The 25,376-nt window shown below is 45.1% G+C and overlaps 1 protein-coding gene across 10 annotated transcripts in view; it reads right to left on the reverse strand.

The window, feature by feature from the left end:
- The window catches only part of NEDD4L (NEDD4 like E3 ubiquitin protein ligase), a 368,499-nt gene extending 343,887 nt beyond the window's left edge, over positions 1-24,612 (reverse strand). For 3 of the 10 annotated variants that reach the window (XM_055297882.2, XM_055297880.2, XM_055297875.2), the window contains exon 1: positions 24,130-24,612. In XM_055297882.2, the coding sequence (XP_055153857.1) occupies positions 24,130-24,177 (48 nt within the window). In that variant the 5' untranslated portion in view covers positions 24,178-24,612. Of the gene's footprint in view, positions 1-22,812; positions 23,140-23,222; positions 23,242-24,129 lie in introns of those variants that run through there. The other 7 variants (XM_055297905.2, XM_063639336.1, XM_063639344.1 and 4 more) reach the window with 7 other exon arrangements.
- Positions 24,613-25,376: the final 764 nt, after the last annotated feature.

A 25,376-nucleotide genomic window follows, 5' to 3' on the forward strand; every position in this document is an offset into this window, starting at 1 on the left:
GAGGGTCCGCTTTGCCCCATTAACAGAGTATTCCCACCCACTCAGGGTCAGGGCTGGGCCATGGCCACCCACTGATATCTCTCAACCCTCTCCTATGTCTCCTGCAGAGCAATTTTGAATCAATGGAAAATAACCAACCCAAGACAGTAGAGAAATGCTCACTTTTTTCTCTGAGTGGTACAAAATCATATTCTTTCCTTCCTCATCTAGCTCTCTCACTTTGCAAGTAAATCATTTTTCCATCTGCTGAGACTAAAAGCAAGTCATGATTAAGAACAGAGACGTTTCTGTCCTTAATGTTTAAGAATTCTAGGAGTTCAGCCAGGAGCGGTGGCTCACACCTGTAATCCCAGCACTTTGGGAGGCCGAGGCGGGTGGATCACGGGGCCAGGAGATCGAGACCATCCTGGCTAACACGGTGAAACCCCGTCTCTACTAAAAACACAAAAAATTAGTCAGGCGTGGTGGCAGGCGCCTGTAGTCCCAGCTGCTCGGGAGGCTGAGGCAGGAGAATGGCGTGAACCCGGGAGGCGGAGCTTGCAATGAGCCAAGATTGCGCCACTGCACTCCAGCCTGGGCAACAGAGCAAGACTCCATCTCAAAATAAATAAATACATACATACATACATACATAAAAATAAAAAGAATTCTAGGAGTTCAAGATCAGTCTGGGCAACATAGCAATACCTCATCTCTAAGAAAAAAAAAATTCACTGGGTGTAGTGGCACATGTCTGTAGTCCCAGCTACTCAGGAGGCTGAGGAAGGAGGATTGCTTGAGCCTAGGAGGTTGAGGCTGCAATGAGCTATGATCACACAGCTGCACTCCAGCCTGGGTGACAGAGGGAGACCTTATCTCAAAAGCAAACAAAAAAATCTGTACCCCTACTCCCAAACAGTGCAATCCCATTTTACCTTCTGGAAGTCCCAGCCCTTCAAAGTCCAATTCCCAAACTTGACACAGATACACCTGCATTCCCCACTGCCACCAGCAGCTGTCATCTCAGGTCCTGGCATTCCTGGGCCAACTAAGACTGCCAGCTTCCCAGATCACCTCATCTCACCCACATCTGCATGACACTGTACAATATTCCTTTCTCCAGCTCCCACTCCTCAAGTGCTCCACTGGGACACAAATCATACATTACCAAGAACAACATGTGTGCAGCTACAGAAGCACTAAAAGTGTGGCAAAGTCCCCATTAAGCTACTCCTCTTCCTAGCTCACGCTTCCATTTCTCAGTTGTGAGACCCAATTCCGTGGGAACTGCAGATGTACCAGGTAACCCAAGTGTGTCCTCGCAGGCCCCCCACACTACCTCCTCAGAGCAGCTCTCTCCACCCCAACCCAGCCCCAACCATTGCTTTAAGCAGAAAATGTCAAATTAGCTCATTCCCTGATAACCCCTTAAATGAAAATAGCAAAAGGATATCAGATAGCTGAGTGGTTGGACCAGGACTCTAAATCATCTCTTTTGCTTTTCATTCTTCAAAGCCTGAGGTCACTATGGTACTAGATATATGTATGTACACCGACAAAATTAAATTCAAACACTTGTAAGAATGGTATTTGAATTTGGACTTTTATCCAGTCTCATTTAAACTAGGACTGCATTCTGCTTAACTGATCAAAATCATAAAACAGTACTCTAATTCTCCAGTTTGCTCCTGTGGAGCTAAGTTCTGTTATACTTCTCCTTTCTTCTGCTGTTGATCTTTCTTGGCAAAAATCAAAACTCATTAAAGTTCACTTTGAGAGTTCAGGGCTGGAAACATTTAAATTGATAAGCTAATATTAAAAAATATTTTTAAGATGACAAATTCTGAATTGCAATATGTGTGTATGAGGGTTATATGGTTTAGATTTGTGTCCCAACCCAAATCTCATGTGGAATTGCAATCCCCAGTGTTGGAGGAGGGGCCTGGTACAAGGAGATGAGATGATGGGGGTGGATTTCGCCCCTCCGTGTTGCTCTCGTGATAGCGAGTCTGTGCTTGGTTATTTAAAAATATGTGGCACCCCACCCCTCTTCCTCCTGATTCTTCCACGTAAGACATGCTTGCTTCCTCTTCACCTTTCCTCATGACTGTAAGTTTCCTGAGGCCTCCCGAGAAGCAGAAGCCTGTACAACCTGCAGAACCGTGAGCCAATTAAACCTCTTTTCTTTATAAATTACGCAGTCTCATGTACGTCTTTATAGGAGTGTAAAAACGGACTTGGCCAGGCGCAATGGCTCATGCTTGTAACCCTAGCAGTTTGGGAGGCTGAGGTGAGTGGAACACAAGGTCAAGCATTCAAGACCAGCCTGGCCAACGTGGTTGAAACCCCATCTCTACTAAAAATATGAAAGTTAGCCTGACATGGTGGCAGTAAGCTGAGATCATGCCACTGCACTCAGCCTGGGAGAAAGAGAGAGACTCCGTCAAAAGAAAAAAAAAAAAGACTAATGCAGAGTGGATCTAAATTTACAAATTTCACAAAAATAAACCCAATTCTCAAACAAGCCTCAGCACTCAACGAGATCACTCTCACTCAGCCAGTTATTTAATTTCCTTGTGCCTAGAAATGTGTCCAAAGTTAAACTCAGAACCACCTAACTTCTATGCAAACGGATGCTTCCAAAAACGGTTTACCCAAAAAATGTCATGAGATGTAACAGGAAATGGATATGCAACTTAAGTGACTACTAGGGGAGAAAAATGTGCATACATTTCTACTGTACAGAAATCCAGCAGTAATTTCTGCTATTTTATTTAATCTACCAAGTTTCCTTCCTGATGCTAACTCTATGAGATATGAATATTAAAGAGTATGACTGATTATTTCTGAATATTCTTTAAACATTAGGCATTTCATATGCCATTACATACACCTTGGGACTCTAAACACTTATTTAAGCAGGGAGCTATCATTCAACACCCTCCTCAACCTTCCCTACTGGAATAGTTGCCTTTGAAGCCGGGTTCCCAGTACACCCAGCACTCTGTGTGGTGGCAAACATGTTTTTTCCCAGGGAATAAACTTAACTTCTAGAAAAGGTTCAAAGCCAACCATAGTGACTAAGATAAGTGTTCAACTTCGTTAAGGCCATTTGAATGAGGTGTTATTGTAAGGTAATGAAACTAGTATGGCTAGTAACCTGGCTAACAAGGCAGCTTTGACAGAGTAAGGATGACCAAGAAATGCACTGACCCATAGGCACCCGATTAAGAGTAAATGCAGTCTACCAAGAGGCCACCTTGAATGGCAATGCTCACCTGCCTGGGCACCATCCAGCGTATCTCTTAAAACAATAAATAGGTCGTTCCTTATTTTACTGTCATCGCTGACTAAGAAAAGCAAACGGAAAAAGAAATTTTTAAAGGCAAGAATACCAAAGCTAGACAGGAAAGTAATGCAACCACAAGCATGGCAGCTGAGACACCAGCAGCACAGTGTGCAATGCACAAAGAACTGAGCTCCACCTCGCCAGGCACTCTAGAGCCAATAATAATTGATTTTTGTTTGCCTTTAAAAAATACAACAAAAGCAATTGCCAGTTGGAAGCTCAGCAAAGTCATCTGATGGTGACAATGAAAAAAACGTTGCTAAAGATTGGAAAGAGCAGAGATTAAATAAATTGTGCTAATTTACCAGAGCAATTTTCAGTACCAAACTGTCTTTGAAAGTAAAGACAAGGTCTGTGCATGATTAAGCAGCAAGAAATGCACAAGATGTTTTAGATCTAATGAACAATCGCAATATAGATACCGTATTGGGGTCAGGTGATAGTTATTTATATTCTGAAGAATCAGAGCTATGTATTGATAGCACCTGTGAGCAAAATACATGTGCCAACTGAAGAGGCTCCACTACAGCAGGGAGGTTTCCATCCCTGGATATCACTTCCATTTTTTAAGAAATGGGATCAAGCTATGTTGCCCAGGCTGGTCTCAAACTCCTGGCCTCAAGCAATCCTTTCGCCTCCCAAAGTGCTGAGATGAGAGGGATGAGTCATCATGCCTGGCCAGACTATGACTTCTTTGAGAGCTAAGACCACTCCTGGCACAGGAAGCTTTAGGCAGTTATGATCTTAATACACTAACGGGCATATTTTAGATCATCTACATGACCACTTTATGTAAATGAGTACTTCCCCATGATTCCTGGGGCTTCGATCAGCCCTTGTATTCAGGATCAAGATGACAACAGTAGTTCTGCTGTGTCTCCAGCTAACATAACTTTAGGTCAAAGATGTGTTCATGCTCTAGTACATAGTACAAAAGAAGTTTGAATAAAGGAAACCAAGGAAAACGGTGTTATGTTATCACCAAATGGCACATAAGTGGTTAGGAAAGGAAATCTTACCCTAGCAGCCACAACTTCCTGAGCACAGATGATAGAGTTTTAATAAAATAGCATCACCTGTCACATTAAAATCATGCTATCAATTTGAATGGTATTCATTTGAGAATTAGATTTGTAACAAATTTGCATGTTTGTTACGGTGTTACAGTGATGGCTATGGTGATACACCAGCTATAAACATCCTTGTTCTTTTTATGTTTGGATGTATTTTAAGAAACACTGGGCCAGGCGTAGTGGCTCACGCCTGTAATCCCAGCACTTTGGGAGGCCGAGACGGGCAGATCACGAGGTCAGGAGATCGAGACCATCCTGGCTAACATGGTGAAACCCCGTCTCTACTAAAAATATAAAAAAGTAGCCAGGCGTGGTGGTGGGCACCTGTAGTCCCAGCTACTCGGGAGGCTGAGGCAGGAGAATCGCTTGAACCCACGAGATGGAGGTTGCAGTGAGCCGAGATCGTGCCACTGCACTCCAGCCTGGACGAGAGAACGAGAATCTGTCTCAAAAAAAAAAAAAAAAAGCTGTACTATCTCATGACTAATTGTTCTTCCCAAGAAAAGCAATATTAGAATAACGTGCTCCTTGAAGAGAAATTCTGGCGAAGAAAAAAAACATAAGCACAATTAGTTAAGCATTGAGTAACAGTAACAGTATAATAGACAAAACATGTATTTTTATGTTTACTCTTCAATATTGGGCTGAGTTTAGAAGGTATCTTTTAACTTACTGCCCCTGGCCAGGTGTGGTGGCTCACGAAAATAAATCCAGCAATTTGGGAAGCTGAGGCAGGATGACTGCCTGAGCCCAGGAATTCGAGACCAGCCTGGGCAACACAGCACGAACTTGTCTCTACAAAAAATAAAAATAAAAAATTAGCTGGGCATGGTGGCGAGTGCCTGTAGTCCCAGCTTCTTGGGAGGCTGTGGTGGGAGGATCGCTTGGACTTGGGAGGTCAAGGCTGCAGTGAACCGTGATGACGCCACTGCACTCTACCCTGGGTAACAGAGTGAGATACTGTCTTTAAAAAAAAAAAAAAAAAGAATAAATAAAATTATCAACCTTCGATTTTTTTTTTTTTTTTTTTGAGACAGAGTCTCGCTCTGTCACCCAGGCTGTAGTGCAGTGGCACAATCTTGGCTCACTGCAAGCTCTGCCTCCCGGGTTCATGCCATTTTCCTGCCTCAGCCTCCTGACTAGCTGGGACTACAGGCGCCCGTCACAAGGCCCGGCTAATTTTTTATATTTTTAGCAGAGACGGGGTTTCACCGTGTTAGCCAAGATGGTCTTGATCTCCTGACCTCGTGATCCGCCCGCCTGGGCCTCCCAAAGTGCTGGGATTATAGGCGTGGGCCATCGCGCTGGGCCCAACCCTTCAATTTCTTTGTCAAAATTTTCTATTGGTACTTTCACGCTGTACACATGTGAATATGAACATGGGATCTGAAAAGCAGCAGCTGCGCTTTAGTGCCATGCTGTGGTCCCATCTAGGCTGGCTACCAACTACATTTAGATGACAGCAACAAACAGCAAAGTTTTAAGCTCTCCTTTTCTCCATTTTTCATCTGATTTTGTATTAGTCTGTGCCATAATTAAAACATAAACTCAGTATTTCTCTCTCACAACATAAAGCTTGAGGCCCTGTTTGCTTACCAAACTCCATGATCAGATTCCACCCCAAAATGCCCCTCTAAGCATCTATTTTCTAGCAGACTGGAAGGTGCTGCAAACAAGTTCCCCTCAAAGCACCACCACCTGAGCCGGCACCTTTCAGGACAACAGACTCCACAGGTGAAGTACAGAGACCTCACACTCACCAGAGCCCAAGCACACCCAGGTACTGGGTGATCAAGAGAAAAGACCTGGGACCGACACAAAGACTTCTTTTTACAAAGAGAAATCACAACCGCAAGACAACTATCTCAATCTCAACAAAGCAGCCTTCTTCGGAACACCATCCAAAGACTATCTTAAAATACACATTTAACTTTGAAAATACCAATAATGACATATTAAGAAAAGTTCAACTGGGAGAACTCTGTCCCTAGAGCTCTAATATCATGGATAGCCAAGGGAGGCTGCTACATACATGCAGAATCTTCCCAGAACTGGACAATAACCATTAAATTAGACAGTAGCCAAAGAATTAGAAACCTTCCTATTTAGAGCTATATATCATTTTAGCCCTCTAATCATTCTCGACTAAAACAAACTAATTCTCAAAAGGGCTCTGTACCTCTAGCAAATCAAAATATTTTTAATAGTTCAGCTACCTCTAAATCCACAGTGGTCCTGCATGATCTTCCAAATTCCCTTTTGCCTCTTATCCCTTCCCAAAGGGATAGTAATTAATTTGAGAAGCTTGCCATAGTTCATATGCACAGGGAATAAAGTTTTTAAGTTGTAAGTTTTACATTTTACCTTATCTTAATTATAACAGTATATTTTAAAGCAAAAGATGGTAAATGTTCCCGTATTTGTAACTGCAAGGGAAAGCCAACGTCTAAAGGAGATTTCTTTGAACTACCCGCTGCAAGTCCTTCAGGATTGAAAAAAATCGATCCTATGCACAGCTGACTATAAATAACCACCTTCCTTCCTGCCTCCTCTAGTCTGGAGCCACCATGACAGAAAGAAAAAAAAAAAAAAAACCCTCAGTCCAATGTGCATCTTCCTTGGCATCACTGTGAGACATGAAGCAGCAGGGTAAACAGAAGGAGTAGATTTTGACATCTGGAAGATTTGTGTTCAAATTCTGGCTCTTAACACTTACTAGCTGCAGAGCTTTGGCCAAGTGACCCATCCTGTCTAAGCTTCAGTTTTTTATCTGAAAAACAGGAAAAATCATATTTCTGATCTAACATGACTGGCTCATGGATCCAATTAGATAACCATGTAAAACTGATACTACACTACAGCAGGATTTCTCAACCTCAGCAGCATTTGGGGCGAGATGATCGTTGTGGGAGCTGTACTGTGCCATGTAAGATGTTCTGCTGCATCTCTGGCCTCCACCTTCTAGATGTCAAAGGCATCTCCTAAGTTGTGACAATCAAAAATGTCTCCAGGCGGCCGGGCATAGTGGCTCATGCCTGTAATCCCAGCACTTTGGGAGGCCAAGACCGGTGGATCACTTGAGGTCAGGAGTTTGAGACCAGCCTGACCAACATGGTGAAACCCCATTTCTATTAAAAAATATAACAATTAGCTGGGTGTGGTAGTAGGCACCTGTAACCCCAGCTACTCATGAGGCTGAGGCAGGAGAATCGCTTGAACCCAGGAGGCGGAGGTTGTAGTGAGCTGAGATCGTGCCATTGCACTCCAGCCTGGGCAACAAGAGCAAAACTCCGTCTCAAAAAAAAAAAAAGTCTCCAGGCATTGCCAAATGTCCCCTAGGGGAGAAGGAAGGGTGCAAGACAGGCCCCAGTTTAGAGCCACTGTACTAAGTATTTAATAGAGATAGGCTTCTTCCCCTCCTCCCATCTACCTAGTCCTCTGAAGAAACCTAGGGATTATTCCAGACACCTCCCTTTTCTTGTACCTAATCAATCAGTGACCAAATCCAATGGAATCTGCCTCCTAAATACCTCCTGCGTTATCCCCTGGCTCGTTTTCACCGTCATCACCACCATTTCTGCCTGGACAGCTATGCAACTGCCTAGGGTTATCCAACTCAAATCCAGTCTCCCCAAAGCTGCACGGTGAGCTTTAGAAAAGCCCAGATTGCCAGGCCCAACGGCTTGCACCTGTAATCCCAGCGACTCAGAAGGCTGAGATGGGAGGATTACCTGAGGCCAGGGGTTTGAGACCAGTCTGGGCAACATACTTACTAACTAATAAGAAAAGCCCAGATCTCAACAGATTTCTCAAGGTGCCTCAAACAATATAGTCCCAGCTCCTTGATGAGGTCCACAAAGCTGTTCACATCCAGCCACTTCTTCCTTTGGCTTTTATGGTCTGGCCACTCAGGCCTTAGCTGTGCCTTCCCCACCCCAACCCCACCTCCAACCAACCCCTGCTTGAAGCACTCCCGGACACACCACAGCGTGATGGTTCCACTCAGAGTGTCTACAACCGGACTGCTTGTTCAAGTCCTGGCTCAGCCACTTACTAAGTAGTTCTGTGATCCTGGCCAAGTTATTTAACCTCCTTGTACCTCAGTTTCCCCACCTATAAAATGACAGCACCTACCTCAAAGGGCTATTGTGAGGATTTATGTTAGTTTTTCTAAATGTTTATTTTAATTGATGAAAATTGTATCTGTTTATCATGTACATGTTATTTTGAAATATGTACACACTGTGGAATGGTTAATTCGAGCTAGTTAAGCTATGCATTACCCCACATACTTACCAAGTTTGCACACGAAGAACATTTAAAATCTACTCTCTTGGCAATTTTGAAGAATACATTGTTACTAACCAGAGTCGCCATGTCCCACAAGAGGTGAGTTTGTTTCTGCAGCACATTTACATCAACACCTAGCCAAGTGACAACTTCATGGACAGGATGAGGTGGGTTGGCAGATTCCAAACCTCCTAACACTGCTGTCACTCCAGGGGAGGAGTGACATCTCAGTTTTCTAGTTCTGTTGTGGTTTAACACCTGGGCAAGGAGGACACTGCCCATCTTTTTTTTTTTTGAGACGGAGTCTCACTCTGTCACCCAGGCTGGAGTGCAGTGGCGCAATCTCGGCTCACTGCAAGCTCCGCCTTCCGGGTTGACGCCATTCTCCTGCCTCAGCCTCTCCGAGTAGCTGGGACTACAGGCGCCCGCCACCACGCCCGGCTAATTTTTTTGTATTTTTAGTAGAGACGGGGTTTCACCATGGTCTCGATCTCCTGACCTCGTGATCCGCCCGCCTCGGCCTCCCAAAGTGCTGGGATTACAAGCGTGAGCCACCGCGCCCGGCCGACACTGCCCTTCTTAGCCAGGCAGCATGGATCCTGGAGTCACAAAAGAAATACTGGTTTCAAGCAGATGCTCTGGTATTGACAGTGGCAGTTTCAATACCTTCTTTGCCCTTTTATGAGCCTCTGGGGGGAAAATATGGTATAAAGCAATCAAACATGGGTCTGCGACCTTCTGTGGAACACATTTGCCTCTCTTGGGGCCTAGAGAGGAGAGAAGTCTTTTCACTTAGAATTTGAGGAAAGAGAATAAAGAGTAAAATTCTCAGTAATGATACAGACTAGAAAATAGGAGGAGGGGCTGAGCGTGGTAGCTCACACGTGTCATCCCTGAACTTTAGGAAGCCAAGGTGGGAGAAATGCTTGAGCCCAGGAGTTAGAGGCCAGCCTGGCCAACATACTGAGATCCCATCTCTTAAGGGAAAAAAAAAAAAAAGAAAAAATAAGAGGAGTAATCTATATTGCATAAACAAATTAGAATTCCAAAAGACATTTAAAAAGATGTTTTTGCTTTGACCAACTGACCTCATGATTGTCTAACCTGAGATCATCACTTGAATGGAGTAAACGGTCAAGGGGTCTGATTCGGTGCTTGGGACTGGAGATAAATCATTGGGATGTGGCTGTGGCTCTGAAGAGGTGCCTAATCTATATGAGACAGGCACATAAACAAACAATCCTTCATTGCTGTCAGTGAAGTATTCAGTAGAAGTAACTATGCAGGAAGGTGCTATTGAGTCTGGGATGTGAAGAGGGATAGCTGGAGACACAGAGTGCCCAGCTTTGAACAGTGACCTCTGAGCTGACTCTTAAATAAAAATAATAAAATGCACTAACAGCTGTGATTCTGGATGCCCAGGCTTCACTGGTCCCTGACCCCTGTCCAGGCCTGTCTCTCCAGTGTGACAAGTACTCCTGTGCTACCCCAAATTCCTTCAGTTAATTTCTTCTCTGTTGAATTCATCAGATTCAACTGCTGTTGCCTGCAATCAAAACCCTATCAAAGATTCTGTATCAAAGAGAAGATGTGCTACAAGAAACTGGAATGGCTGGGAATGGGGAGGTACTTGTTCACGAGTATGGCATTTCAAGTTTTGCAAGATGAAAGAGTTCTATGGCTAGATGGGGGTGATGGCTGCCCAACAGTGTGCATGCATGTAATGCCACCAAACCATACACTTTAATGTGGCTGAGAGTCAATTCTGTCATGTGTATTTTATCACCTTTTTGAGATGGAGTCTCACTCTGTCACCAGGCTAGAGTGCTGTGGCGCAATCTTGGCTCACTGCAACGGCGTGATCTTGGCTCACTGCAATCGCTGCCTCTCGGGTTCAAGTGATTCTCCTGCCTCAGCCTCCCGAGTAGCTGGGATTATGGGCGCGTGCCACCACACCCAGCTAATTTTTGTATTTTTAGTAGAGACGCGGTTTCACCATGTTGGCCAGGATGGTCTCTATCTCCTAACCTCATGATCCACCTGCCTCAGCCTCCCAAAGTGCTGGGATTACGGGCGTGAGCCACCGCAGCCGGCCTTACCACCATTTTTAAAAAATTGCTTTAAGAAACCATTTTTAAAAAATTGCTTTAAGAAATTGGAATGGCTGAGTGAAAGGAAGTGGGTACTCAGAGTCCCACAATCCCAGTGTGGGGAAGTTGCTCATTCTTGATACACCAGAGAGCAAAAGCAGACTGGGTTAAACTGCCCCTGTTGTCTGTTAGACCCAAATTGTGTGCCTCTTCATTCTAGGCTATTTTTAAATTGCCTCAAGGCAGATGCAGTGGGGATTAGCAGGGCTGTGGGACTTACTGTTAAGACCCAGGAATTCCCAGAACCAGAGACCTCACCTAGGGAAGATCACCGGCTGCCATTACCAGCCCATGGAATTGACTAGACACAAAACTCAGAGCCTGAGTTTTCCTGGGAGCAGTTTTGCCAAAGACATTCTCAGTAAGGCTGGAACAAGCCTGTGGCTATTCAACCCCAAGACCACCAATCCTGAAGCCCCAGACTAATGCCAAACAGCACCCTAGAAAAGGAGCTTTGCCAGTGCCTACCCCATCCAGGTGCAGCCGCAGAGGACAATGACCAAGGGAGATTCTCGCCCTGGACGGACTTCAGCAGAGGCAAGCTGCCAGACCGGCTGACCAAAGCAAACGCTCCCAGCTGTTCCTGTTCAGCCAGCTACCCCACTGTGAGTATCTTATTTTCCCCTTCTCCAAAGAGAAGGTTCATTGTAGTCATCCTGTTCTTATCTTGCCCATTGTAGGTTCAATGTTTTGAGAGACATAGCCTATTTAGTCATAAATCACCAGATAATTGAAAAAAAAAACACAACCTCCTTTCGGGTGTAATATTACCCAGAGATCCTTGCAATACTTAGATGCATATTCGGGTTGCCTCCCTGGAGAAAGGAAGCATGTGCGTTTCATGAAGCCAGGGGCATTTCTGAAGGTGGACGGATTATCCAAGGTGTGGAATGCAAGGTCACCATGCCTGACTTTACCCCCAGCTCAAGAGGTAAGGAAAAAAAGGTAATTCTATCTCCTCCTTGCCATGGTGACTGGTTGCAGGATGAACAGATCTCAGCCTCTGTGGGCCCTGAGACGCAAGGGAAGATTTAAGGCACATGAGGCCATTCTCTTTCCTTTACAAGTACATAGTTTAAAAAAAAAAAAAGAGGGCATAGCTATGGCTGGGCACGGTGGCTCACACCTGTATTCCCAGCACTTTGGGAGGCCGAGGCAGGTAGATCACTTGAGGTCAGGAGCTCAAGACCAGCCTGGCCAACATGGTGAAACCCCATCTCCATTAAAAAATACAAAAATTAGCTGGGTGTGGTGGTACATGCCTGTAGTCCCAGCTACTCGGGAGGGTGGGGCAGGAGAATCGCTTAAACCCAGGAGGCGGAGGTTGCAGTGAACCAAGATGGTGTCACTGCACTCTTGCTTGGGCAATAGAGTGAGACTGTCTCGAAAAAAAGTAAAAAAAATAAAAAAAGGCATAGCTCTGTCAGTGGCAGCCAGCCTAGGACCAAGAAGACCTGGAAAGAGCCAGGTTGCTGAAGGGAAAGCAGAAAAAACAATGAACCTGGTTGCTGACAAGACATCCCTGAGCTGGCCCACTTCCTTACTTCTAAGTGAACGTTTCCTAATTGAGACATCATAGCTGAACAACACAACTAGTTCCCATGACAACTATCAATTATCTTTCACAACTTATGGGCCACCATAAAACATGAATTGAGACAGACCAACTCAAGCCTCACAATTCTAAGACACCATCAACTGTCAGCTGTCACTTTTTGGGGGTGAGGGGAGTGGAGGAGGATGGCGTGAGTACAAGAAACCTACCAACACTTTAAACACATATCAACTGCAACATGAATTCAGAATTATTAAAAGGCTGGGGTAGGGGGACAAGGACAAGTCTCTGATTAAAAGTAACATGGTGTTTGTCAACTCCACCCTTCTGTTTGGGAAGAGATATACTTTAGGTCATACCCAACAGTGGCTGGATATTACAAGTCAGTTGAAAGAAACAATGAAGAACTGACCGCTCACAGGTGAGTATAGCTATGCATAGCTATCACTTTGACATCTAAAACTATTCAACACCTTATAGGGTAATGAAAAGGTCTCTAACTCAAAACCTAAGAAAACAATAATAAGGAGAAACAGATTTGAGTCTGATCACAGGTGACAATTTCCATAGCACACACAAAAAATTTCAGAGAACCCAAAACACTACTAGCAATGTAAATTACTTTCACGCAACTGGAGTGCACAGAAGGATGGAAATTCAAACTTTAAGTGTCCACAGTGGAGAGAAATGAAACATCTATTTTGCAAACTGCAAGTGGAGAAAAAAAAATACAATTTACCAGTCATTTTTTCCTTAAAATAATCCTTGCTCTATCTCTCCAACTCCCAACGTAGTAGTGAGCTCCTAACATGAAAATGACCTTGTAATCCTTAGATACAAAATGCAAGGCAGACCCTAAATAAGTGTTCCACTGAACAAACACTATATCAATATTTGTGCTGAACAAGTACTATATCTTTCACTTGAAGCTTGAAGTACATGCCTTTCAGGGATTTTTAAACTCACTTTTAAACTTACTTTTATATTAAGAAAAAAAGGTTTATTGTAGAAATACAGAAAATACATGTAAGCGAAACACAAGACAATAAAAAATTACCTATAATCCCCTTTGCTCAAAGATAACCTCCACTAACATGCTGGAATATATCCCTAGTCCGTTTTTCTTCTTTCTTGTTTTATAGAGACAGAGTCTCACTATGCTGCCCAAGCTGGTCTTGAACTCCTGGGTTCAAATGATCCTCCCACCTCTATCTCCCAAAGTGGTTCAGATTACAGGTGTGAGCCACTGTGCCCAGCCCCTAGTCATTTTCTCTACATATAAACACTTTTACCCACAATAGGATTCTACTGGATCCACTGTCTTATAACCTACTTTTTCTGTTTAATATTATACTGGTGACATCTTCATGGTATTAAATATTCTTCAACACTGCCCCACCCCACCCATCACTCCCACAGCTGCAGTATACTCTTCTGTACCTCACTTCTCAAAAAGAGGAAAAGCTCTTACTCCTGGCTTAAAGTGTTCTCTTTAATAATAATACCAATAATACTCCTGAAAATTAAGGTATCAATTCCAAAGGCACAGCACATACCAATTTCTCAAGAATCAGCATAAGCATACTCTAGAATTCAAAGTCAACATGGGAAGTTCAGCTCCCTGTAGATGTAGTTCAATCCAAGAGCCACGTTCATTTATCTTCTGGTGTTAACAAGTGAGGAGGAAATACAGTTGGAAGCTTAAAAACCAAGTTACTGACAATAATTATGGCTGCATCCAGTTGTCACACACAATGCATGAAGCACAAAAGGAATGAGAGCAAGAAGGATAATACGAAGTGAACTGATTCAGTCTTGCTTTTTCTTTTCCTTCTGAAATGAGGTCTCATTCTGTTGCCCAGACTGGAGTGCGGTGGTGCAATCATTACTCACCGCAGCCCTGAACTCTTGTGCTCAAATGATCTTTCCACCTGCGCCTCTCAAGTAGCTGGGACCACAGGCATGGGGTCTCACCATGTTGTACAGGCTTTGCTTTTTGTTTAAACCTTGCACTCCTTCCTCTACCCAAAACAAACTGGGCAAGATGAAGTCAGCATGATGAGGACACCCAAAGACAACTCACTTAATAACTGAGAAGGAAAAATAGAGACTAGCAAAGAAAGCAGAAGATTCTCCACAAAGTCCCATTCTTCAGGTTCTCAGGGTAGTTAGGAGATTCATAAGTAAGTTTGTGGAGCCTGTCACGCTGTGGGACACAAACACATTTTCTCCCCATTACTAAATAGTACTGAGGGCTTACTAAGCAAAGTAATTCTCTAAATAGATTAGGGCTACTTGCATTTTCTGAAAAACCAAAGTAACTTCTAGCATTAAGAAAAAAAGAACTTACACATGTAAATAAAACCCATTCAACATGAACATCTTCAATTAAACAAGAAAAATTAATAGAAAGGGTCTTCATCTCCTACATTACCTCTGACCCAAAGTCTGCCCTCACCGGCCTCCTCACATTAGTGACATCCAACACTCACTTGCCAAAACATAAATCTAAAACTTAACATCACGTAGGTCAGGTAAAAAAAATGATTGGCTTCGCATTTTCCAACATTCATTCATAACATATGTTCAACGGGGGCAACTCAGTGCAATCTCCGGTCAGCTAGGGAAGTGTTGGCCATGGTTCCCAAGTGCACTTCTCACTATTACAACAATCTCAGCATTTACCCACAATGGGAATTCCAGCTTTACAACACGCTTTTAAATACACATTATAAGACATGATCCAAAATTGCACCCAAGGAGACCAAGAGCTAAGCCTTGAGTCAGGTTGGAAACTGGAAATTAATTACAATGTAAAAACAGTTGGCCGGGCACGGTGGCTCACACCTGTAATCCCAGCACTTTGGGAGGCCGAGGCAGGTGGATCACAAGGTCAGGAGTTCGAGACCATCCTGCCTAACATGGTGAAACCCCGTCTCTACTAAAAATACAAAAAAAATTAGGCGGGCGTGGTGGTGCGTGCCTGTAGTCCCAGCTACTCGGGAGGCTGAGGCAGGTGAATGATGTGAACCCGGGAGGCAGAGCTTGCAGTGAGCCGAGATCACACCACTGCACTCCAGCCTGGGCGACAGAGTGAGACTCCATCTGGAAAAAAAAAAGTAATAATTGTTAACACAGGCAAGACCAGGGGGTGGAGATGCAAATCACGCCCTTGTCACTGCACCTCTGGGTCCCCTCAAAACAGAGAACACGGTCTCTGCCTGGTAGACAGGAGGTGGAAACATGCTGGAGCCACTCAAGCAATCCATCTACTTGTTACTTCAGTGTGCCTGGGAAATCATTGGTCCACTGCAGCCCAAACAAAGTGACAGGTGATGGGACATCACCCAAACCAGCAAGAGGACAGTTCCCTCAGTTTGTTCATCCTCTTCATGGGACCACCATCCTTACAAGCCCTTCCATGTTCCACCTTCACAGGACAGCTTTCACATCACAGCTTTTTTTTTTGAGACAGAGTCTCACTCTGCCACCCAGGCTGGAGTGCAGAGGTGCAATCTCGGCTCACCACAACCTCCATCTCCCAGGTTCAAGCGATTCTCCTGCTTCAGCCTCCCAAGTAGCTGGGATTACAGGGGCGTGCCATGACGTCCAGCTAATTTTTGTATTTTTAGCAGAAATAGGGTTTTGCCATGTTGGTCAGGCTGGTCTTGAACTCCTGGCCTGAAGTGATCTGCCTGCCCTGGCCTCCCAAAGTGCTAGGATTATAGGCATGAGCCACCATGGGCAGCCACATCACAGCTTTTTAAACTTTAAAAAAAAAAAAAAAAAAGAAAAACTCACTTTTGAATGGCCCTTTTCTTTTGGTGAATAGGAGGTATAAAAAGAATACAAAATCTCTTAGTGGATGTCTGCCTGCCAAGAAGTCACCAAACACTGAATTTGATGACAGCAAGGGAATCTGAGAGCCTTGCCGTTTAACTTAGTGCGTTTTGAATCAATGCAGGACTTAAGTCAGGGATAAAAAGTTGACTGGAGTGTCAAATTTAAGCTAGTTACCCCAGATACACTTATATAATAAGGCTTTTCTCACCTAAAGGCATTACAATAATCAGCACTCGGGTTCAAAACAAAATATTACAATCATAGTGAGATTCTATTATTCATGAAATAAGAGGCCCAGATCTTTATACCACCAACCACCAAACGCCCTGCTAAAACTTCAGCCACAGTCTTGCATCAGGAATCAAGAATGTCTCTGCTAATCAAACACCAGTAGTTGTGATAATTATCAGCTCCTTTTCAGAGTCAGTAACAGAAAGTTACAGAAGGGTCCACACAGCAGAACTAGGACTATTTAGAAAGTCTCTACTAAATCTAAATCTAGTTTCTCTTTTTCTAAATCTAGTTTTTTTTATTCTCAACTCTAAATTATGCTCTCATTTCCATATTCCAGCAACAAGCAACACCCAAGCCAACAGTAACATTCAACAGTGAATAGCACAAACATTGCCACCTATAGTCTGAAAATGAAATACATTTGTGACCTGGAAGAGAAACAATGTAAAAACAGAAAGTAACATTTTGTCACACTTCTCCCACCCTTCTTTATTCCTCCTGCCCTAATACTTACTATTACCATTATATTATTTATATATTATTCTAATCCTCCTTAGCATGGACTACCAAAAGATCAACATATAGTTTGCTTTATCGCTAGTTAACAAATATTTCAGTAAGACAGACCCACGTATTCAAATACCTGCAACATCAAAAAGCTTGAAAACTCTTAAGTTAGGATCTCTTTTTTTCACTGCTGCTACTCACCTAAGACTGGAAATTCAAGGGCAACAGTAAAATCTGTTTAATACAGATCTTGCAACTCAAAATAAAAAATTTAATTGGCTCTTAATCTATCACACATTGCCATGTTTTCATGATGCCATTTTAAACACTGCACAAGCAGACAGGTGATTAAATTAGCAGTGAGCATAGTTGCTTCCTTTTGAAATGAATGCAAAAGTAATTTAGCAGAAACTCCAATGTACTGCTGCAATAATGTCACACTCAATCATTCTTAATATTTTTAAACAGTTTTATTCAGATGTAATTCACACACAACACAATTCATCCATTTGAAGGGTACAAAACTCAATGACTTTTAAGATGTTGGGAGTTCTTCTTTGGGGTGATCTTCCTTTGTTTGCCTTTGTTTTCTGAGACAGTGTCTTGCTCTGTCACTCAGGCTGGAGTGCAGCGGCATGATCATGGCTCACTGCAACCTCAACCTCCCAGGCTCAAGCCATCCTCCCACCTCAGCCTCCCCAGCAGCCGGGACCACACGTGCGTGCCACCATACACAGCTAAGTTTTTGTATTTTTTGTAGAGGCGGGGTTTCACCACGTTGCCCAGGCTGGTCTCAAACTCCTGGGCTCAAGCAATCTGTCCACCTCGGCCCCCCAAGATTATTCATTTTTCTTGGGAAAATATACCAGATATATTGAGGTACCCCAGAATCCCAAAACAAACTTTCCCAAGTAAGCTTCCTGGTGATGTGGGCACACACTGCATTGAAGAAACACCTGAGTACCATGCAATGGTTTTCATTTGAATTGCATTCTGTAATGGTAAAGAAACTACAGTCATCTGAGGATCACCATTTGTCACTGTCCTCACCCTTTGAGCAAAACTATTACTATTCTTTTTTTTTTTTTTTTTTAGTTTGCTCTTGTTGCCCAGGTTGGAGTGCAATGGCCCGAACTTGTCTCACTGCAACCTCTGCCTCCCAGGTTCAAGCAATTCTCCTGCCTCAGCCTCCTGAGTAACTGGGATCACAGCTGCCTGCCACCAAGCCCAGCTAATTTTTGTATTTTTAGTAAAGATGGAGTTTCACCATGTTGGCCAGGCTGGTCTCAAATTCCTGACCTCAGGTGATCCTCCAGCCTCGGCCTCCCAAAGTGCTGGGATTACAGGCATGAGCCACTGCCCCAGCCTGTTATTATTGTGACAGAGTCTCACTCTGTCACCCAGTCTGGAGTGCAGTGGTATGATCTCGGCTCACTGCAATCTCTGCCTCCAGGGTTCAAGCTATTCTCCTGCCTCAGCCTCCAGAGTAGCTGGGATTACAGGTGTCCACCACCACGCCCAGCTAGTATTTTTTTCTTTTTCTTTTTTTTTTTGTAGAGACAGGGTTTCACCATGTTGGCCAGGCTGGTCTCAAACTCCTGACCTCAAGTGATCCACCAGCCTTGACCTCCAACATGCTGGGATTACAGATGTGAGCCACTATGTCTGGCCTGAGCAAAATTATTTTTATTCCTTAAATTAAGGAAACTGATGTTCAATAATGAAATAAACAATCATAACATTCTGATTTAATAAAACTAAATATAATGAAAATTAAAATGTCAATGTCTACAAATTCCACAGACACTACATCCTTGAAGAAAATAAATTCTATTCATTAGTCTTTTTTTTTTTTTTTTTTTTTGGAGACAGGGTCTCACTCTGTCACCCAGGCTAGAGTGCAGTGGCACGATCTTGGCTCACTGCAACCTCTGCCTCCGGGTTTAAGTGATCCTTCCACCTCAGCCTCCCAAGTAGCTGGGACTACAGGCACGTGCCACCATGTTTGGCTAACTTTCATATTTTTTTGTAGAGATGGGGTTTCACCATGTTGCCCAGCCTGGCCTTAAACTCCTGAGCTCAGGTGATTCACCTGCCTCGGCCCCCCAAAATGCTAGGATTACAGGAGTGATCACTGCACCCGGTCCCTATAATCAAATTTTAAAACAACACGTTATATTCATGAATTTTAAAAACTGACTTTAAATGTCACCATGAAAACTAGGTCCTTTTAACATCTGTTTCTCAAACATTACCTATATGTCCTGGTTATACAGTCTACCATCCAGCATCTAGGCCCGACACAGGCACTTGGACTTGGCATGACTGGGCAAGCCTTCTCTCTCTTCAGAAAACGGCCCGTCAGCATTCACCTTGAGAACCAAGCAAAATCTAAACCACAATTTTTGAAAGCAATCTTGTCCTCACCATTTTGCACAGCTGCAAAGATGGCACATAGGGTTTCCCAAGTAATCTCTTGAAAATACACACAGGCCACTTTTTAAAAACTAACAGCTATTCTTAATCACTTACAGATGGCTATCCAGTTGGCTATCATCTAGGCCCCCAGTTCCTTCTTTGCTAATGCCTATTTAAGAGCACTTCTCTTTTTCTAGCACTTTTCTCAAACACAGAAAAGCAGAAATCTGACTACTCGTTGACTTAAAAGTACTGAATGATTGAGGATATTGAAACTGATGGCTTGGAGTTTTCCCAGGTTTCTAGTCACTGTAATACATCAATTCTAAAATATCCTTGTTTTCATATTTCAACTTCTCTGAAGTAAGGATGCTTCATAAGATAGACAGTATGTCATAACTTGACAGCAATTTTTTCTTAGTGGTACATGAAATAATGGCATATTTTAAAAGTGACAGCATCTTAAAGTGAAAGAAATATGGTATCCACGCCAAAGGTTAGCCTTAAAGGTTTGTTACGAAGTGGATAATTATATGTAAATGAGTAGAAAGACCTCTAAGACAATCGAAAATAGTGGTGACTGCAACCATATCACAACCAGCTGCCACATCTCAAAGGACATAATGCCAGCCACTGACTGTAACTAGGTTAGAATGTGTCCCCAATTAAGCCAGATTTTTACCATTTTCATGAAATTTCCAAGCTTTAAAACACTCTGGAGACCACATTAAGCAGGGTTCCTGGTCAAATCTGGCCCAGCAGCCATCAGTTTGCAACCAGTGGTATTTATTTCTCTTACATCATCTTGAATAATCTAGATATTAAGAACTTACAAGGCATTTGTCAGAAAGGAAGGATTATTCAGCACGTTAAAAACTAGGCCTTTCTATTCAAAATACCTGGCTCCATAACTTAACTTGTTTTGTGTCCTTATGCAGGTCACGTCACCTCTTTGAGCTTTCATTCCTTGTTGAGTGTGAGCCTTGTGAGCCTACCTCACACAGTTCTCATGAGAATTAAATGACATAGTATGTGCACAAGGCTTAGCACTTTGCTCTCATGGTGCATCTTAAAAGTGACAGCATCTTGAAGTGAAAAACATACAGGACCCATGCCAAAAGTTAACCTTAATGGTTGATTAAGAAGTAGATAATTATATGCAAATGAGTAGAAAGATCCCCAAGCCAGCAGGGAGCCATGGTGACTGGCACCTATAAGCAGATCTGCCACATCTCAAAGGACATAATGCAAGCCACTGATTGTGACTAGGCTAGAATGTGGCCCCAATTAAGCCGGATTTTTACCATTGGTATAGAAGAGGCATTCAAAAGTAGCCAACTATCCGTGTTTGTACAGGATAAGGAGAGAAGGTGCCATTTATCCTATGTCAGCCTGGCCTTCATTTCTATGCCATTTGCTTCATTTTAACTACTAACGAAATTACTTAATGTCATATCTAATGTGATAAGAAGCTGCCATTCAATCCCAGGATTTTGCTCAGTAGAAAAATCTTTTCAATAAATGATACCTTTCTAAAATGGAATAAAAGATTTCAGAAAGTTAGCAGTAACATTCATAAGTAAACTATGCCAAAATGCACTACAGATTGCCAAAAATAAATAAATAAAACAAAACAAAAAATCCACCAAGGACTCAAGCCAGATGCAGAAACTAGTCCAAAGTGTTCTGATTCCAAACCAAATCTGATCTTGGGCCATGAATCAGAAGTTTTGTTAAACTGCTAATCCCTCCAACACCAAAAGTCCTTCATCTGATGGTTTTGAATCTGGCTACCTAAAGTGACATGATTTAAATCAGGGTAAATATGAATTATAACTCACCAGAGAAACCTCCGCCTGAAACACACAGGAAAAATTAAATAGCACATACATTCACACAAGCAAAGCCCACATCTCAACCCCTTACCTTCTACAAAGTGGACAGACCTCTGCTGATGATGCAAGGAACAGCACCTAAGCCCTCTGCTTTGGCATCCCCGTTTTCTGGGTTCATACAATGCTTCATCATCATCAGTGCAGAGAGCTCAACAGGCTTTAGGAGATGGGACACAACTAAGTGCACTCCAAACATATCCTGCTTTTCATCAATCTCAAATCAAAATACAAATCTACTTTTATGCAGTGTGGTAGGTATGTGTGTCTACTTTGCTAAAAAGTTTATGAGGTCACTCTTCTAAATAGCAGTCAAAATATCTTCGTATGTGATATTCCGCAGCACACCAAGTCTGCAAACTGAAGTGCACACATATTTAATACGCCTTGGAAGAACAACCCTGCCGTTTGCTTCAGCAGGCATTCTACTTTCGGAGCCTGCTAAAATCTTCCATTGGTTTTTCTTACACATACTAATTCAGGGAGACAAAACAAGCTGTGCAAATTCAACAATTTGTCGTTAATATTCTACGAAGGCATTCCCTGATTCTCTGAAGGGCAACCTGACAGCAGGAAACCGCCCATGAAAAACAAATACCAATGAAATGTGAAGTCATCAAAACTGCCCTGGCTTATTTTTTCACTGGTAGGAGAAAGTTGAAAAAGGAAGACGGATGAGACTCATCTTATGAAACACAATGTGTGTGGAACTAAATACTACCAGCGACATGGCAATAAATAGATAATAAAAGGTGTCTTCATCATCTCTTGCTATTTCCTATACAGCCCCAAATTCCCTTCCAGCAACATGCAGGAGTGAACCCAGTCACATGCCAACACACACTCGGACACTGTTTACATTCCAAGCTTCACTTGCACACTAGACACCAGTTATGATGATTAGTAGTGACTCCTGTGGACAAAAGTGGCAAGATGTGCTCTAGGTAGATTACACTGCCAATGTAAATAAAGCACAAACAACAGTGATATTAACGTGTTTCATTTATCCAGTTGCACTTCCCAAAACACTCTTAAAATCCTTTTTTCGGGGGAGTTTTTACAAATAATCATGTTATTAAAACATTTTTTAAAAGAACCTAGGATGAAATGCAGCTGTCCTCACCCCCCCACCCCCGGCAATACGTAAACCCAAGCAGCCCCTTTGTTTAGGAATGTCCGTGTCTCTGCAACTCAGGGCCTGCCCTCTACTGCCACTAATTAAATGGAGAAGTAGAGGATGCAAGGAAAAGCTCCTCAAAGAGAGAAGCCAGGAGGGAGAGGAGAATCCCTCGCGGTCAATGAAACAATGCTACTTTCACCTATCCCCAGGTAGTTACGCAAAACGGGAAATTATTTTACAAAAGCACAGCGAGGCAAAATAAACACACAAATCACACATTATTTGCACTGTGATCATTCTTTGATCAAATAAATACATCAAGCTTTGCCTAGCACCGCTAAGAAAAAAATTCATACCCCAAACACCCTTCCCACCCCAAAATACCTTTCATTCCACACTTACGTAGCACACAGGCACAGTGTGCACACACACACCATGCCAGGGTAGGAGAGCTGCAGAAAGCGGAGCCATAACGCGAGCCTGTCTCAGATAATAGCCTTTCTTCCAACCCCACCCCCATCACGAGAGAAAGAGGGAACCTCTGAAAAGAAAGGAGGGAGGGGAAGAAAGAGAAATCGAGAACGCCTGAATTTCCAGGCATCAACTTTTCATGAAATGCACAACAAGGATAGGAAATACCTCCCTGCTGAGTAATGCTTCTTGGGTTGTAAATTCACCTCTCGAAAGGGGAGCCAGACCTGAGCGCGCACCCCGCCAGATGGCAAACCACTCCTACCTGCTCCATCCAGCCTGCCTGTCACGCCGCGCCCGCGACAAGCGTCCCACCCCCCCTTTTTGGCAGAGCAACATACCAATAAGAGCCGAGCGTGGCTGGTCGAGAGAGGACTAGGCAGTGATTTAGCAGGATTGTTTCAAAAGGGGAGAGTGGCAGACACAGAAGAGAGAGTGAAGGTAAAAACAAAGCCCTTTCCAGTGAAACCGACCGCCTGGGAGGCGTGGCTTATTCATTCGCTTTATTAATAAAAGAGATCAATTGAGCTTTCCTCTCCCCATCCACCCCGGAGGTCCCGGGCTTTGAATCCTCGGGAGGAAAAAAACGGCAGGGCTGCAAGCCTCCTCCCCAAGTTTCCAGGAGCACCTGCCACCAGCCTTGAACACCTCCCCCACCGAGGCTCCGAAATCCACAATCCTGGCCGTAGACTTTGCAAAACGAGGGGAGGGACACACGCAGCGTGTCCCCCATTCCCGCCGGGATAAGCACGCACAGGCTTCTGAGCGCCTGCTGATCCACACAATCATGAGAGAAAGTTCCAGGGGGAAACGATCCGGCTTCTCCGCAGTCCCGGGTCTCCAGCCGCGCGACCCAGACGTGACATGCATCATGGACTCCCGGGCTGCAGGGGCGAGAGGCGGAAAGTTGCCCAACAGCCCCGGGAGACGCTGCTTGGAGAGGAAGAGGGAAGAGAGGCACGCGTGCCCCCTCCCTCTCCTCCCAAAAGCGAGGAGCTGCGGAGTGAACCCCCAGCTCCAAGGGCGTCGCACCGCTTTTATTTACAAACAATGAGCTCGGCTTGCGGAAGGTGGGGGGTGCGGAAGGACCCAAGCTCCCCTCGATCCCATTCCGGGGCGCTCCCGCTTTGGGGCTCCCCTGCAGACGCCGGGCACGAGCACCCAGGGGACGGCCCCTTTCCCCTCCCCCTGCCGGCGCGGGACAGGAACTCCCCGGGGAGTCCCGGGCAGGAAGGGGGTGCCACTCACCTCGTCTTCAGAAAGTCCATAGACCGGCTCCCCAAGCCCGGTCGCCATGGAGCCGGCGCCCCGCGTGGGGTCCGAGGCGCTCCCCGAGGCTGTGCTGCGGCGCGGACGGCCGGTTCTCCCGTCTGCCTCCAGGTCCCCCGGGTCCCGCACCCTACCCTGCGCACGCCCTGCCGGGGAAGCGGCCGGGCGCCGGCAGGTGAGGGTGCCCGAGAGCGCGCCCTGGCCGCTGCCGGCGCCGCTTCCTCCCGGAAGGCTGCGGGACCAGCGGGCCGGCGGCTCCCGAGAGCGCGCCGAGCACGGGGCTGCAGCCCCGGCGCCTCTCCCTGCGCGCGGCGGCGGCGCAGACCTGGCCGGGCTTTCCCTCCCCGCAACGCGCGACTCCCTCCCACCCCGCCGCTCTCCGCCCCTCTCCGAGCCTCCTCTGCGCTCCCGGGGACCCGGTTCGCCCGCCTCCTCGCTAGCGCCGTCCGGGCCCCCGCTCTCTCCGCCCCCTCCTCCGCCTCCTCCCACCGGCGCCGCAAGGGGACCCTCCCTGCTCGCCGGGGCGGGCGCACGCGCCCCCCAAGCCAATCACAGGCCGGGCTGGGGAGCGGGCCGCGGGCTGCGGGTGTGGTGGAGTTCAGCCCCACGCCCACCCCGGCCCTGGGCCTCCGGCGCAGCGCGGCGGGGGTCACCCGGCCGCGGGGCGGGTCCGCAGGGGCGTGTACTGGCGCGCTTGGCGGGCGCCGCCGACCCTCCCTCCCCTCCCGGGTTCCCTCCGCTTTAAGGAGGGGGCAGGCTGGACGTTTGGGGGCGATAGAGGATTTTGCGAACAATAACAAAAACGCCCTGAGCGTTTCTTCCTCCCGGTGGTCTTTTTACCAAGAGCCCTGAGCTCGCTGTTAACTGTGAAAAGGGGAAAAGATGGATGTTTCTAGACCCCTTTAAATTCTTTGCGGCCCCGGCGAGCAGGACTTGGCTACATTGTCAGCTCCCGGGAGCGAGCCGCCCAGCCCGGCTGCCAGCCGAGGAGAGGCTGCCCCAGTGTGGCCGCAAGTCGCCATTGCCTGTGTCAACCTTGCAGGGAACAAAACCAACATAGCGCCCGCCCCGAGTACACACCCACCCACGCGAAAACAGACAGCATGGTTCTTTGAATAAAAGGCAGTTCATTTCTGAGCCGCAACGTGAAATATCAGACTCAAGCTTAAGGTTATCCTTTGCATATGCAAATGATAGAGACGTCTTATTAGCCACCGTAGGATTCG

Source organism: Symphalangus syndactylus, chromosome 1 (genome assembly GCF_028878055.3).
Source record: "Symphalangus syndactylus isolate Jambi chromosome 1, NHGRI_mSymSyn1-v2.1_pri, whole genome shotgun sequence".
In the NCBI taxonomy this organism is placed as follows: domain Eukaryota; kingdom Metazoa; phylum Chordata; class Mammalia; order Primates; family Hylobatidae; genus Symphalangus; species Symphalangus syndactylus.